Consider the following 16046-nt stretch of genomic DNA (forward strand, 5'->3'; position numbering starts at 1 on the left):
GGGAACACTGCCATCCCCCTAAATTCCGGAAGCACTAGCACAGCACCTGGCATATGGCTGGAGCTAAGTAACTGCTAGTCTAGAACAAACAGTCAACAGGATTGTGCTATGGACAAAGGTGAGGATGTAACAGAGGCCATTGATCTTCCAATTGAGTTCTAGAGTTGGCATAGATCTTTTTAGAGAAGAGACACTGAATTGCTTTAATTTATAACTAGATTGGGGCCTTTTAGACTTGGTGTAAGACTCTTTGAACCATAAAATGAATGTTAAAGTCCCATGCAGTTTGTATCTATGAGTACAAGGAATCTTCCAGTAATATACGGTGAGTTCATCTGAGCTATGATTTAATGATTAGTCCTGTTTGTTTGAAATAAAGTCATATAACTCTAAGTGTCTCCCTGAGTTCCAATTAAATCACATCTATGAAAACACTTTTAAAACTATAAAACAGTATTTATAATTAGCCTTGGTCTGATCACCTGAAAGTAAACCTATTGCTTTTATGTGTGTACAGGCTTTGCAGCTGTGTTTGTTGTCAGATTATAACACATATACACAGCTATAACTGCACTTTCGTTTCCCATTATTATTGTCCAAATAGATATCAGGGGCAATGAAAACATGGCATTATAACCAATAAAGTCAGCAGTTCTCAAACTTTTTGGTCTTAGGACCTCTTTACACTCTTAAAAGTTATTGAAGACCCAAAGAGCTTTTGTTTTGTTTTGTTATTTTGAGGCAAGGTGTTGCCCTGTCGCCAGGTCTCGCCCAGGATGGAGTGCAGTGGCAAATCAGCTCACTGTAGCCTCAAACTCCTGGGCTCAAGTGATCCTCTCATCTCTACCTCCCGAGCAGCTGGGACTACAGGTGTGCACCACCATGCCCAGCTGACTTTTTTTTTTTTTTTTTTTAACTTTCAGTAGAGATAAAGTCTCACTATGTTGCTCAGGCTGCTCTTGAACTCCTGGCCTCAAACAGTGCTCCCACTTTGGCTTCCCAAACTGCTGGTATTACAGGTGTGAGGCACTGCACCTGGCCAAGCTTTTGTTTATTGAGTTACATCTATTAAAAATTGATTAATTTTAAAATATTTATTGAAAAACAGCAATTTCATTAATGTTAATGACAGTTTTATGTTTTTTGGGTTTTTTTGTTTGTTTGTTTGTTTGAGATAGGGTCTCTGTCACAAGGCTAGAATGCAGTAGTACAATCACAGCTCACTGCAGCCTCCACCTCCTGGGCTCAAACGATCCTCCCACCTCAGCTTCCCCAGTAGCTGGGCCTATCGGAGCACACCACTAAGCCTGGCTGCTTTTTTTTTGTATTTTTTGTAGAGATGGGGTTTTGCCATGTTGCCCGGGCTGGTTTTAAACTCCTGGACTCAAGTAATTCACCTGCCTTGGCCTCCAAAAGTGCCGGGATTACAGGGGTGAGCCACCATGCCTGGCCCAAATGACAAATTTTATGAAAAGTAACTATAATTTCTTTAAAAAAAATTTTTTTGAGACAGGGTCTCACTCTGTTACCCAGGCTAGAGTGCAGTGGCGTGATCACAGCTCACTGTAGCCTCAACCTCCTGGGCTCAAGTGATCATCCCACCTCATCCTCAGTAGCTGGGAGTACAGGCATGAGCCACCAAACCCAGCTAATTTTTGTATTTTTTGTAGAGTCAGAGTTTTGCCGTGTTGCACAGGGTGGTCTCAAACTCCTAGACTCAAGCAATCCACCCACCTCAGCCTCCCAAAGTGCTGGGATTATATTCATAAGCCACCACGCCTGGCCTAAATTTTTTTTTTTTTTTTTTTTTTTTGAGACGGAGTCTTGCTCTGTCGCCCAGGCTGGAGTGCAGTGGTGTAATCTCAGCTCTCACTTCAGCCTCCGCCTACTGGCTTCAAGCGATTCTCCTGCCTCAGCCTCCAGAGTAGCTGAGATTACAGGCATGCCCCGCCATCCTCAGCTAATTTTTTGTATTTTTATAGAGACGAGGTTTCACCATGTTGGCCAGGGTGGTCTCAAATTCCTGACCTCAAGTGGTCTGCCCACCTTTGCCTCCCAAAGTGCTGGGATTACAGATGTGAGCCACTGCACCTAGCCAGGCCTAAAATTTTTAATGAGAAGAGTGTCATTATTTTATCGTATTGCAAATTTCTGTAATGTTTGGGCTTATAGAAGACACCTGGATTTTCATATCTGCCTCTGCATTCAGTCCGCTGCAATACATTGCTTTGGTTAAAGTATGTGAAGAAAATTTGGCCTGACACAGATATGGTGTTGAAAAAGGGAAGAATATTTCAATAGCCTTTTCAGATAATTGTGGGTATTAATTTTTGTTACTATACCAAAACTCAAATGATAGTTTCTATTTTGTTGTTGTTTTTTTGTTGGTTTGTTTTGTTTTGTTTTTTGAGACAGAGTTTCGTTCTTGTTGCCCAGGCTGGAGTGCAGTGGCGCAATCTTGGTTCACTGCAACCTCTGCCTCCTGGGTGTAAGCGATTTTCCTGCCTCGGTCTCCCAAGTAGCTGAGATTACAGGCGTGTGCCACCATACCCAGCTGATTTTGTATTTTTAGTAGAAATGGGGTTTCACCATGTTGGTCAGGCTGGTCTCGAACTCTTGACCTCAGGTGATCCACCCGCCTCGGCCTCCCAAAATGGTGGGATTACAGGCGTGAGCTACTGCGCCCAGCCAAGCTTTTTATTTCTTTGTGCACTTGTAAGAGAATGGACATGAAAAAAGTAAGTCATGTCTTGCTGTTGTTATAAAAATAGTATTGCAATTATGGACCCTGAAGGGGACTTGGGAATTCCCCACCACCACCACCACCATAGGTCCCAGTGTGCACTTTGAGAACCACTAATTTAGAATTTACAGTTATTCGACTCAACAGTCTATTACAGTGCTGTTGCTGTAGGAGCGTGGTGAGGTAGGCAGGGCAGGAGCAGCCTTTAACCACTTGAGGGAAGGGAAAGGAGAAGGCACGTGGACTCCAGAGTCCAACAGATCTGTCCTGGTTTCACCTTTCCTAACAGTGGAACCCTGGGCAAGGTTTTGACCCAGTCTTGACACTTTGAGTGACAATTTGAATCTCTATCTCTGTACTCTTATATTCCATGTTCTTTCTAATGTTATTAATCCCCAAGGCTGCCTCCCAGCACCTTCTCTTTCTTTCTTGGCTGCAGGCCCTAGACTCCACCTGCCTCCTTCCTCAACTCCTCTCTGCTTCCCTTTGCCTGCCGTGGCCTCTTTTTGCCATTCTTCACTGAAGACAGGTGCGAGGCCTCATTCCTCAGTTCCCCTTTCCTGATTTTGTACTCCCGAGACTTAAGCTGCTTCTCCTCCTGGGTTTTCTGCTTGTCCTCCATACCTTCCTACATTGTGATTGTCATTCTTCTGGAGCCTTGTTGTCAGTCCATTTGAGCTGTGGTGCTCAAGTCACTATTAGGCCCCACCCCAAAATTTGATCTATCACAATACATCTTTGAGTTATTGCAGCTTGAGCGTTTTGACACAATACATTATGGTAATCCATGGCATATAGAGACATTAACACTCCCGACTTTGACAAAATACATTGTGAAGTCTTTGAAGGCACCATAACAATTTATCTTGTCATTCACGAGGAGACCCAGTTCAGCATTAATGTAGATGAACACAGTGTGGCTTTTGTTTCATTTAATTGCTTGTGACCTTTTTAATTGCTAATTTAACAAAATACCAATGGGTTATATTTCAGTTAAATTAACAGGGAGTAGTTTTTGTTTTTTCAGTATGTTTATTTTTAAGATGTTCTAGTTCTCTCTGCTTTTCTCTTTGAGTTGCTAAAAATGTCTTCTCTTGAACAGAAGTGGACTTTTTAATGTGAAGGTTGTAGTAGAGTAATTTTAATATGCAGATGGTACAATATCAAGCATCTTTCATCTTTCATGTGTGGTTGGGTTCACTCCTTTCCGGAAAGATACAAACAGTAAACGTATACATGCAAAGTCATAGAACTTTTCTGGTCCAAAAAATATGCTTTTGGAATAATGAATGCTTTGCTTCAGGTATTTGTCTTTAGATAAAGTGTCTATTGCAGGCACCATTTATTAGGCACTTCTTTCTGCCTTGTACTATTTTCTGGCCTATAGCTAATTTGTAAGCTCCTGAAGATCAGGAACCCTGCTCTATCCTCACCAGTGTCCTCCACCGTCTAGCATACTCCTGGCATGGGCAGAGAAGTGGTTGCACCATTGCATATACAATAGACATGACCCCTCCAACAAGTGGTACTCCTGAGCCTGCTTTGAGAAATGACACTGGAGGCTGGGCATGGTGGCTCACGCCTGTAATCCCAGCACTTTGGGAGGCCGAGGCGGGTGGATAACCTGAGGTCAGGAGTTCGAGACCAGCCTGGCCAACAAGGCAAAATCCCATCTCCGCTAAAAATACAAAAAATTAGCCAGGCGTCAGCTACTTGGGAGGCTGAGGCAGGAGAATTGCTTGAACCTGGGAGGTAGAGGTTGCAGTGAGCCAAGATCTCCCCATTGCACTCCAGCCTGGGCAACAAGAGCAAAACTCTGTCTCAAAAGAAAGAAAGAAATAACACTGGAACTCCAAAACCAGAAGTTGATCCCATTCATGAGATAACCTGCTTTGGAGTGAGCAGTGTGAATTGGAGGCGAGTACAGGACTGTTCCTTCTGTACTCCCTCAGGTGCTGTTATCCTTCTGATCATAAACACAGACATGCCCCTTGTCAGTTGGGGCAAGGCTCAGAACTCCCCCAGGTATCGGGGGGACTTAAATCCTCAAATGGGATATGAATTTACACTATCAGAGAGTAGAAGGTCAATGCAAGAAGCATTAGTGTGTTGAGCCAGCTCCAGCTATGTAAGTCTTGTACAAAATTAATACAAGGATATTGACAAGCCTTGCTGGTTATTTCATAGCTTTAAGACCTCTACTAAAATCCTATCATCTCATCTGCCCATTATTAACATTTCAGCAAAATATAAAGTTTTCATTAATCTCCCACAGCAAATTTAGGAGTGAAAACTGGCACTTGTTTGAGCTTTTAGGACTACATTAGCTGGTGTATTAAACAAAATATGTCATTCTTCAGTAGCTTCTGTAAGAAGCTAAATCAATTTCCAGCCATATTTATGCACCACTTTATCTAAAAGCATCTGAATTATCATTTATAGCTAAGATGCTTTATTAGCAGCTGGCATTGAAATTGCTCAGTAAAAAATTATATGTCACGTTATAGTAATTTTTAAATTGGTTTTAATCCAACATCATAAAATGTAAAAATCTTAAGTGTGGGTTTTTTTTTTTTTTTTTTTTTAGTAATTGGCATTTTAGCATAATGAGCTGTTACCTCTTTCCAAATCAAATACCTGCAATATTTAGAAAACACTAATTAGTAAAGCAAACAGAAGTTCTTGAGCTCAGAGCTAAGTTGTATCTAATAATAGCATTTTCTCAGAAAAGATGACTTGAAATGATTTTTAAAACATTAAATGATTTTAATATTTTACCAAAATTCTCTGCAATTCTCATGTATAAGAAGTTCTAAAATAGAAATAAAACATGTTTTGGCAGTTATGTTTCAGTAAAAATGAAGACTGGAAAAAGTGAATGATTATTTGAAACTCCAAATCCTAACCAGCCTCAGTATTACCCAGGAGAGAGTGGTAATCAGGATCATGGCATCTCTGTCCAAAATCATAGGCGCTGCAAAGAAAGGAAAGGGGCTACCCAGTGCAGATGTGGAGTGAAGCTCTGCAGTGTCCTGGAGGTGCAATGTTGGTTAAGTCACTCTGTCTCTTTGACCCTCACCTTCCTGTGGACATGGCACCTGGTATTCATTCAGTACATGTTTATTGAGCTCTGCTTTATCCTCTGAGTGGTAGCACTGGCAGTGTCTGAGTTGCAGTGGTGAGAAAGCAGTTCCTGTGTTCTTGGGGTTATAGTCTAATGGCAGAGACAGGCAATTACTCCCTGTGATAACTGTTCTGAAGAAAAATGCAGGATACAGGGACAGAAGGAGCCAAACTAGTGCCAGGGGCTTGCGGCCAGGGAAGGCTTCCCTGGAGTGTCACTGGTGCTCTGCTCTTCAGGGGGAAAACAGGGAGGGGCCGGGAGAGAGTGAGATGGGGAGAAGGGTGACCTGGGCAGAGAGGACAGCATGTGCAAGAGGCTCTGAGATGGGATTCTGCCAGAGGCACTCAGTGAAGGGCGAGGTCATGTCCTTACTGAAGGAAAGTACTATTGTGGGTGCTGGGATGGTCCAGGTTGGGAATTACTGTAGTGTTTGCAAATAGAACACAAATTTCCTAATAAATGAGTTCACTGTGAAAGCATCAGACACCAACTTTGACTTAAAATACTTGCCCCGTAAGCAGTAACTGTGGGAAGGAAAAGCATATCATTGTCAGGCTACCAGTTTGTTACAAAATTTTCCAGTTTTATACCCAAATCTAGAGTTTTCCATTCCCCCTAGAGTTCTCCCTAGGTTTCCCTGTGGAACTGTCTCTTGAGTGCTCAACACGAGGCCTAGAGCACCCTACTGTGGTCAGCCTCTGCGAGACAGGCTCCTCCCCTCCCAACCCATTCTACCCCCTGCACTGGTGATGGCACCAACAGCTGCATCTGCAGAAGTCCACATTTCAAAGTCCAGGGACTGAGAGATAGTTTAACTTTGCTTAGTGTAACCTTGGCATGTGACAGCCTCCCAAAGCCTCAGAGTTCTCATCTGTAATATGGAAAATTATAAGACCTTCAATGCAGTAACGTGTGAAATGCTTAACACCAAGCCTGGCACATGGTAAGCACTCATGTATACTAGCTATTATTTATCTAGCAAAATTTAGTGAGAGCATACCAGTTGCCTTTACTGCTTGCAGAAGATATAAAAATGAGTAAGAAACTTTCCTGACCTTCACAAAGCTTCCAGATTAGGACAGAGCAACCACTAAGCAATTCTAGCACACGGCTGAATATAATCCACCCTGACACTAGAAGAAAAATAGTCACTGCTCTTATGAAGCATACGTATTCTTTACCTAAATTTTGATGTGAATGGCAAAAACTGAAATTCAGAGAGATAAAGTCACTTGCCCAAGATCATACAGCAAATTAGAGGCAGAGCTAGGAGTTGCGGCCACAGCTGTCGGGCTCCAGGGTCCAGTATAAGCCAACTTTTATGGAATTCACTTCCAGAAGAACCATCAGAAAAGATTTCACAGGAGAGGTAGAGTTTGAGCTAGCCTAGGGAGGGGTGGAGGGATTTCAACAGGTCTGGGTGAGGATGAGAGGGTTGTTCTAGGCCAAGGGCAGCACATGAGCAAAGGCCCAGAATTATAAAAGCCTGAAGCACTGTGCAGTCTGAGGGGTTTGAGAGGGCTGAGAGAAGGCATGTGTGAGAAGTGAGAAGAATATTAGTATGTTTCAGGCACATTATGGGCTGCCCTGATTGCCTGGCTAAAAAAGTGTTCTTCGTTCAGGAGGCCGTGGAGCCAGGGAAGATTTTTGAGCACCAGGCTTCTTATCTGTCTCCAGTGTCACATATCAGAGTACTTAGCATGCACAGGGTGCTCTCTGAGCATTTGGTGAATGAATGAATGATCCAACCTTTAGAAAAATGGATCAGAAAGCCTGTGGCGGCTGGACTGCAGAGGAAGAGCCTGGTGACCAGGAGGCCAGTGATGAGACTGTCACACTCAAGCACTAGCAGGTGCCCCCTGAGCCAGTGGGGGCTCTGTCAGTAGACAGCTATGTCTATCAATAGACAGCCATGTAACCTTAAGCAAGTGTCTTAATCTTTCTGAGCCTCAATTCTATCCTGCATGAATGGGAATATCAGTACCAATGGCTCAAGGTTGCTATGGGGAACGAGTGAAATCCCACATGGAGGCTGTGGGGCGCAGGGTGAGAGGCAGTAAAGAAGACGTTTTGGGAATCTTGGAAAGGACAGAGATTCTTCAAGGAATGTGGATTACTTTTGTGATTAGGAAAATCACATTTAGAAAAAAAACAAGACCCGTGACACTGCTAACACCACCCATGCTCTTGTGCTTTTGACTCACTCTTGTGGACTGAGCTTCCTGCCAAGAGCAAGCAGGAATTTTTTTATCCTTGTATCCCTGCTGCCCAGCCAAGGACCTGCCATAGTGTTTGTGGAATTAATTGTTGAATGATTAATATGTTACCATTCTCTGTTTACTGGAATGGCATTATTAAGTCATCGCTCAGCCTTTTCTTCTCCAAATTAAATAGCCCATATTATTTTAATTTATCCCAAAGCATTTTAAGCAGACACCATTTGCCAAGCCTCATGTATCTTTATGTGTTAAACTGCCTTTTCCTCCCCAGGTTCAAGGGCAGACGGGGTTTTTGAGGAGGATTCGCAAATTGACATAGCCACAGTACAGGATATGCTTAGCAGCCACCATTACAAGTCATTCAAAGTCAGCATGATCCACAGACTGCGATTCACAACCGATGTACAGCTAGGTAAGTGTGTGAGCAGGTGATGAGCTGGCTTGTCGTGTCAGCAGTCGGTGTAGAAATGGGGAAAGAAACAACATACAACTTTTATGTGACCTGAATGACTAAAAGTAATTTGTTTTCTGAGAAAATGTTTAAACAATGAAATTTGAAGTACATCCTTTTTCCCACTTGAGTGCTCTGTCTTGTCTTCTTTTTTATGAAGCAGAAGATTAGAAATAGAACTAACTTGAGACTCTTTTCAAACTGATTGACTTCGGTGAAGTTCCATAATTCTTTTCATTCTGTAATTCTCTTGCCTGCTCTCCTTAGAACTGCTTTGTGACGGTGCCACCTGCCTGTTCTTACTCAGCTAGCTCATTGCTTATTCATTCAGGCCTTTATTCAGGAAGCTTTTTAATGTCTCAGAAGGTATATTTGGATCTTCGTCATATAATTTGGAACTTTCAACTCATATTTGGGATTAATTTGTTCTAATTATGTGCTAAATTTCTGTTTTGACTTAAACCGGAGTAGGAAAAGTGTCATAGTAAGCAACATACTATTAATACATCATCATTATCATCATCATCATCATCATCATCATGGCTGCCTTTTATAGGTGTCTGCTGTGTGTTAGTCACTGTGTTAAGTGCTTTACATGTACTACTTAACTACCTAAAAGGTGGGGTATTTTTACTGTCCCCATCTAACAGAGGGGGTAAATGAGGTACAGAGCAGTCAAGTCTCATGCCCAACTCACACAGTGGTTAGGTGGTGGTGCCAGGAGCAAACCCTGGTCTGACCAACTCAAGTGCACCTGCTCCCTAACAAAGGGTCTCCCATGTGATGGCCGAGGGAGAGGAAGAATGGGTAGTGATGCCAGGCTCACCCAGTCAGGGAGCTGAGCTGCACCCTGTCTCTGCCACACCACCTCTTCCTGCATCTCCTTTTAACTCTTAGGGTTCATTTATTTTATGTTTCTCACAAATGCTTTGTATGTTTGTCATAATAAAATCTTTTCTAATGTTGGCATTAGTTTGAACCTGGCTAACTCGTAAGAGGCCTCAAAAATCTCCTCACATGTTCCTTTCCAACTTGACTGACAGGAACTTCCAATATGCTGACAATACAGCTTAGTGATTAAGAGATGGGCAAGAGAATCACAAATGGTTTAAATTGTGCTCTATCAATAGACAGCCATGTAACCTTAAGCCAGTGTTTTAATCTTTCTGAGCCTCAATTCTATCCTGCTTGAATGGGAATATCAGTAGTACCAATGACGCAGGGTTGCTATGGGGAACGAGTGAAATCCCACATGTAAAGCACTGAGTACGGGGCCTGCAGTTGTGAACTTCCCTATGTGAGAGCTGTTAGTTGGGAGGCAGTAGAGTGTGGTGCTCAGAGGGCTCACTCAGGAGTCGGAGGCCCAGGTACAAACCCTGCTCGTTTATTAGCTGTATCACCACCGGCAAATGATGCAGAGCCCCAGTTTCCTTATCTGTAAAAATAAAGATTTTTTTTTTATTTTTGAGGATGAAATGCCGCAGCACGTGCAGAGAACTTAGGCACCTGGCCTCTAGCAAGTGCCCAGTGAGCATTAGCTGCTAAGATGATGGTGATTCTAGCAGGCTGATCAGATGAGACAGCACTCAGTAACTTCGAACCAAAACAGACCCCACCTTTTTTTCCCCTCTGCATTAAGTCCTCACCTAATGTCATCCAAAGGTTCTTGGAAACTGTAACTTTAAGTGAAATGACATATAACAAAACTCATTTTTTCCCTTATCAACATTATAACAAAACGACATTGAACAAAATTATGTACATCATTTCACTTAAAGTTGAAGTTTCCAAGAACCTATGAATGACAATAAGTGAGGACTTAACTGTAGCTCTTCTTCCTCATAAAAACCTTAAATATCTAAAGTGGTGAAATTGCTTATTTAGTGTTGATTCTTAAATCATAAAGTCATTCAGTGTTCCTCCTGGGGATGTTTTTCCTACTGTATTTCAGAAATAAGACTGATCAAAAAGAAGCCAGTTCTCAAAAATAAATAAAAGAGTACATACTATATGATTCTATTATATGACATTCACAAATACAAGGAAATAATCTTATTTAAGAAGTAAAGATACTGGTTATTCCAGGTAAGATGGTTGTAGTGGCTGGAGAAGGGCTTCTGGGAAGCTGGAAAGGGTCTGTTTTCTGATCTGGGTGCTGATTACATGGGTCTGTAGACTTTGTGGAAAAGTCATGGTATATATACTCATGATTTGTGCACTTTTTCTGTGTGTACACTTTCTTTCTTCTTCTTCTTCTTTTTTTTTTTTTTTAAGACAGAGTTTTGCTTTTGTTGCCCAGGCTGGAGTGCAATGACTTGATCTCGGCTCACTGCAGCCCCTGCCTCCTGAGTTCAAGTGATTCTCCTGCCTCAGCCTCCCGAGTAGCTGGGATTACAGGCGCCCACCACCATGCCCAGCTAATGTTTTTGTATTTTTAGTAGAGACGAGGTTTCACCATGTGGCCAGGCTGGTCTCAAACTCCTGACCTCAAGTGATCCACCCACCTCGGCCTCCCAAAGTGCTGGGATTACAGGCGTGAACCACCACGCCTGGCCACACTTTCAGTTTATGAAAGTAAGAATGCCACTCAAACATCCAGTTTGTGTTTAGCTGCAGTACTTGCCCAATAGCAAAGGGCCTGCTTTTTCTGAATGGGCCTACTTTTAAGAAGCCCAATAAGTAGGCTGGGTGCCATGGCTCACGTCTGTAATCCCAGCACTTTGGGAGACAAAGGTGGGCAGATCACTTGAGCTCAGGAGTTCAGGACCAGCCTGGGCGACATGGTGAGACTCCATCTCTGCAGAAAATACAAAAATAGCCAGGTGTGGTGGTGCCTGCCTGTAGTCCCAGCTACTCAGGAGGCTGCGATGGGAGGATCGCTTGAGTCTGGGAGGTCAAGGCTGCAGTGAGCTGTCATGACGCCATTACACTCCAGCCTGGGCGACAGTGTTAGACTCTGTCTCAAAGGAAAAAAAGAAGCCCAATAAGTAGCCCAACTGTGGTCAAGACAGAGGGTCAAAGCAAGGGCCCAGGTGAGCATCATCAGCAAATCCATCCCCGCTCATTCCCCAGTGTGAAAAGCGCTGCCTTGGAATGATAACCAAGATCATGGGCTTCTTTCCCCACTTTTTTCCAAAGGCAAAAAAGACAAACTTTAATTCATTAGAGCCTGACATGTAAATTATTTCAAAGGAAAAAGTCCACAAAAGGCTTTGTGGGAGGAGCCCAAGCTCTGCAGTCAGTCAGCACTGAGTTTGAATCCCAGCCTTGCCACTTACCTGCAGTGTCACCTGGACAAGTCTTTTCCCTTTTCAATCTTAGTTTTCACCATGTATGAAATGGGGATAATAATGTTTACCTTTTAACATTCTATGAAAGTGTCTGGCCCATAGAAGCATATTCTTTCTTTTTTTTTTTTTTTTTTTTTTTTCTTCCCGAAACGGAGTCTCGCTCTGTCACCCAGGCTGGAGTGCAGTGGCGCGAGCTCGGCTCACTGCAACCTCCGCCTACCGGGTTCACGCCATTCTCCTGCCTCTGCCTCCTGAGTAGCTGGGACTACAGGCGCCTGCCACCACGCCCGGCTAATTTTTTGTATTTTTAGTAGAGACGGGGTTTCACCATGTTAGCCAGGATGGTCTCAATCTCCTGACCTTGTGATCCACCCGCCTTGGCCTCCCAAAGTGCTGGGATTACAGGCGTGAGCCACCGCGCCCGGCCCATAGAAGCATATTCTAAGCAGTAGCGTATCGTAGTGTTATTATCATTGTCATTATTATTTATTTTGCCTATTGCCCTCTCTCCAGGTCCACCATCTTGAAAGTATTAAACCAGATCACTTAGATCAGGGGGTGGCTCTCCTGCCAAAGTTCCACTTGTGGCCATAATGGAGACTTGTCAGGTAGACATGAATGACGACAGTCATGCAAGTATCTCCCTGGTTGTTGGAAGTGAGGCGACTGGAGGCTGGGGCGTCACTTGTGAATGCTTGGAATGCTTCCAGTGACACACATGGCACCCTCTGGTGTAGAGTTGCATTTCAGAGGGGCTTCTAAAAGAGATGATGTCAGAACATTTGTTTCTGTCCTCAAAGTTCAGTCTTTATCATTATAATCAGAAATTTCATTAATTAGTCGTAAGGAATTTTGTGACAATCAGACAGACTGCCCATGAGTGTTATATCATGCACTGAATAAATAAACCCATTTTCCCATCCCACGTAGATTACACAGGTATGTAATTGAAGACCCTCTCTCCCTCCTTACAAAGCAGATATCACCCTCACATTCTAACAACAACAAAAACCCACACCTAGCAATCCAGAAATTCTTTCTTCCTGAGACGTTCTACTGCCAAGAGTAGGGAGGCAAACAGCACACCCTGTATGAGTATTCAAGTGAGCAGCTGGATTTTGAGACGGGTAAATAATTTATTTTATTTCACCTGACTAGCCAGGTGCTTCAGGTCCTTCCTGACACTGATGGATGGTCACCTCCACCTGTCCATCCTGTGTCAATCAGAACAGAGATTTCACTTGGCCCCTGTGGCAACATCTTTTAAGCGGAAAGTAAGTGTGTGGCATTTGCCCAGCATCCCTGCTGATTCCACAGAAAACCACTCATCCATGCTGAATTAGTGGTAGTAAGAGCCGCAGCTGAGGATCAGAATCCCCAGGCTCTGCAGTGCCACCACAGTTGCTTGTCTTCTGATGGGGTGGTAGTGGCCTCTGTTCCAGTTGTTTCTGAGAAAGTCAGGGGATGAGAGACTCAAATTTTGACCTGCAAGACCCAAACTTAAATCGATTTTCCACCAGACTTTTTTTTTTTTTGAGATGGAGTTTCGCTCTTGTTGCCCAGGCTGGAGTGCAATGGTACAGTCTCGGCTCACTGCAACCTCCGCCTCCCGGGTTCAAGCAATTCTTCTGCCTCAGCCTCCCAAGTAGCTGGGATTATAGGCATGCACCATCACGCTCAACTAATTTTTGTGTTTTTAGTAGAGACGGGGTTTCCCCGTGTTGGTCAGGCTGGTCTCGAACTCTTGACCTCAGGTGACCCACCCACCTCGGCCTCCCAAAGTGCTGGGATTACAGGCGTGAGCCACCGTGCCCGGCCTCCACCAGACTTTTCTATGACCGAAAAACCCCATTAATGAAACATATGACACAGCTCTGGTCTTTTAAAATAATAGTAATGAGAAATAGAATTTTTACAAAGCAGTTATTATCAAGTGCTTACTGTGTGCCAAGCACTTTGCTAATTGTTCTCTTTGCATGCACTGGCGCCTGAAATCGAAGCACTCTTATTAGATAGTACTGATTTTATCACCATTTTTTATATGATGAAACTGGGGTGTAGGAAAAATCTAGTAAGTAATCAAGCCGGAATAAGAATCCAAGACTGTCTGAGGTTGAGTCCTGAGCCTAACTGCTCTGCCTTACATGCGAATCATTGTGCTAAATCTCTGTGGAACTATGACAACTTACAATACACCAAGAGCTTTCTCCCTGATAACCTCATTTAACCTACACAGCACATTGATATTGTTGTTCCCACTTCATGACTGGGAAAACTGAGGCTTGGAGGAGTTTGGAAGAACGTGGTTTATGTAAACCACTGTGTTGAGAGGTACCTAGCTGTTAGTACCAACTCTCCCACACCTCAGTCATCAGATATACGGAGAGTTCCAGCAGAATTGAGGCAGAAACTCAGTCCCATACGCCAGACCCAATCTGTCATACCACAGGTGCCAATCCACAGGTGTCATTAATAATTCACCCCCAGACTGGGCAGGATGGCTCAGATCTGTAATCCCAGCACTTTGGGAGGCCAAGGTGGGAGGATTGCTAGAAGCCAGGAATTCAAGACCAGTCTGGACAACATGACAAAACCCTGTCTCTACAAAACATTTAAAAACCTTAGCTGGGTGTGGTGGCGCATACCTGTGGTCCTAGCTACTTAGGAGGCTGAGGCAGGAGGATCCCTTGAGCCCAGGAGTTCAAAGCTGCATTGAGCTAGGATCGTGCCATTGTACTCCAGCTTGAGTAACAAAGCAAGACCCTGTCTCTAAATTTATATATATAAAGAAAAAATAACTCAACTGCACAACAGAAGTGATTACTTCTAGTTGGCCAGTTCCTAAACTTGTGCATATTCCTGCTCTTCTCCCGCCCCTAGTATCTGGAGATGAATGTCCATGTACTGTGATACCCTCCTCTTTACTTTAGATGTTGTTTATCAGCCACTGCGCTTCCTCCCTCTGGGCCCGGACCTAACCTCAGAATTCGTTCCAACACAGTCCTATAAGCAACCCCTACCCATCAATTGAAGGTAATTCTTAAATTGAAATATCTTTGCCATTCCTGCTCTACCAGCCCAGAATCTTACCAAAGTCATCATTCCAAACCATTCCTGTATTTCTCTAAAACATTCTTGGAATATTTCATCTTGTCTGCTTTCCCTCTGTCAGTCCTAAAAAGTACAGATGTCCTTCAAGTGTCGCTTTACTTGAGATTCTACCAAGTTGAGGTTATTTCCATTAACTTGGTCTTCCATATACCTGATCCTGTGTGCCTAACCACTTGAGGGAGGTTGCACACTGAGATATGTGCCACCCAAACGGGCTGGTAGGGGGAAGTAAGCTAGGGGAACATTGAAACAGAACGGGTCAAGCGGAGAATGCAGCCACAATCTAAGAAACCCACAGTATATTATCAATAAGTATTTGTTGGCTGGCTGGCAGAAGCTAAATTACAACGCACCAGCCAAGGGAAAGCACAGAAACCAATGCAAGAACCATGGCAGACAGGGCCAAGACATCCCCACAGTGAACACCTCTTATATGCAGAGCACCTCGGGGCAGTGGGTCTGACCCTGAACATATATCAGAGTCACCCAGTCCCTGGTCTCATCCCAGGCCTGCTGGCTCAATATCTCCCCTAGATTGTGGTGTTTAGGGGACACAAACTCACAGTATTGAAAGGACTTTCTTACCCCTTATCTCTTTGTCCAAGCTTATTTTTACTGACTGGGCAGGTCAACCTGGTTTTTCTGATGCAGTCTCACGCTGAGAAGTGGTTTGATATTTGCACCACTTGTACTCACTTGGTTTGTTTGCCTCATTTATCAGTGTAGACCGTTCCCATGTCACCGAAGGGATCTGTTACTGAACACGTAAGATACCATGAATTCCATCCTATCAGCATCGCATCTATAACCTAATAAAATAATTCTGTATAAGATATACAGAGTCTGTATAGGATTTATAGATAAATGATAGAAAATGACTTCTACCAAAAGGTTCCATGGTTACTTCCATTATCTTTTCATAAAACTATCCAGTATGTATAATCATAAGACTTGTGATTATGGTAGTTCTTTATGAAAATATCAAGTACAATACCACATGTCCTAGAGAAGGCAAAAAGGTTTCGTCTCATCAGCTGGCTCCAGTCAAGTTTATAACGGCTGCCCAGAGCATTATGCTGAGGCAGCATCTCCAGCTGTGTCTGAGGGC

The 16046-nt window shown here is 43.5% G+C and overlaps 1 protein-coding gene across 10 annotated transcripts in view; it reads left to right on the forward strand.

Annotated features, from left to right (window-relative positions):
* Positions 1-16046, forward strand: part of MAPKAP1 (MAPK associated protein 1) — a 266415-nt gene that overhangs the window by 213552 nt on the left and 36817 nt on the right. For 8 of the 10 annotated variants that reach the window (XM_003312320.7, XM_003312321.7, XM_054658424.2 and 5 more), the window contains one exon: positions 8358-8498. The exons of the other annotated variants lie outside the window; for them this stretch is intronic. In XM_003312320.7, coding sequence (XP_003312368.1) covers positions 8358-8498 — 141 coding nt within the window. The remainder of the gene's footprint in view (positions 1-8357; positions 8499-16046) is intronic. 10 annotated transcript variants of the gene reach the window in all.

This window comes from Pan troglodytes, chromosome 11 (genome assembly GCF_028858775.2).
Source record: "Pan troglodytes isolate AG18354 chromosome 11, NHGRI_mPanTro3-v2.0_pri, whole genome shotgun sequence".
NCBI lineage: Eukaryota > Metazoa > Chordata > Mammalia > Primates > Hominidae > Pan > Pan troglodytes.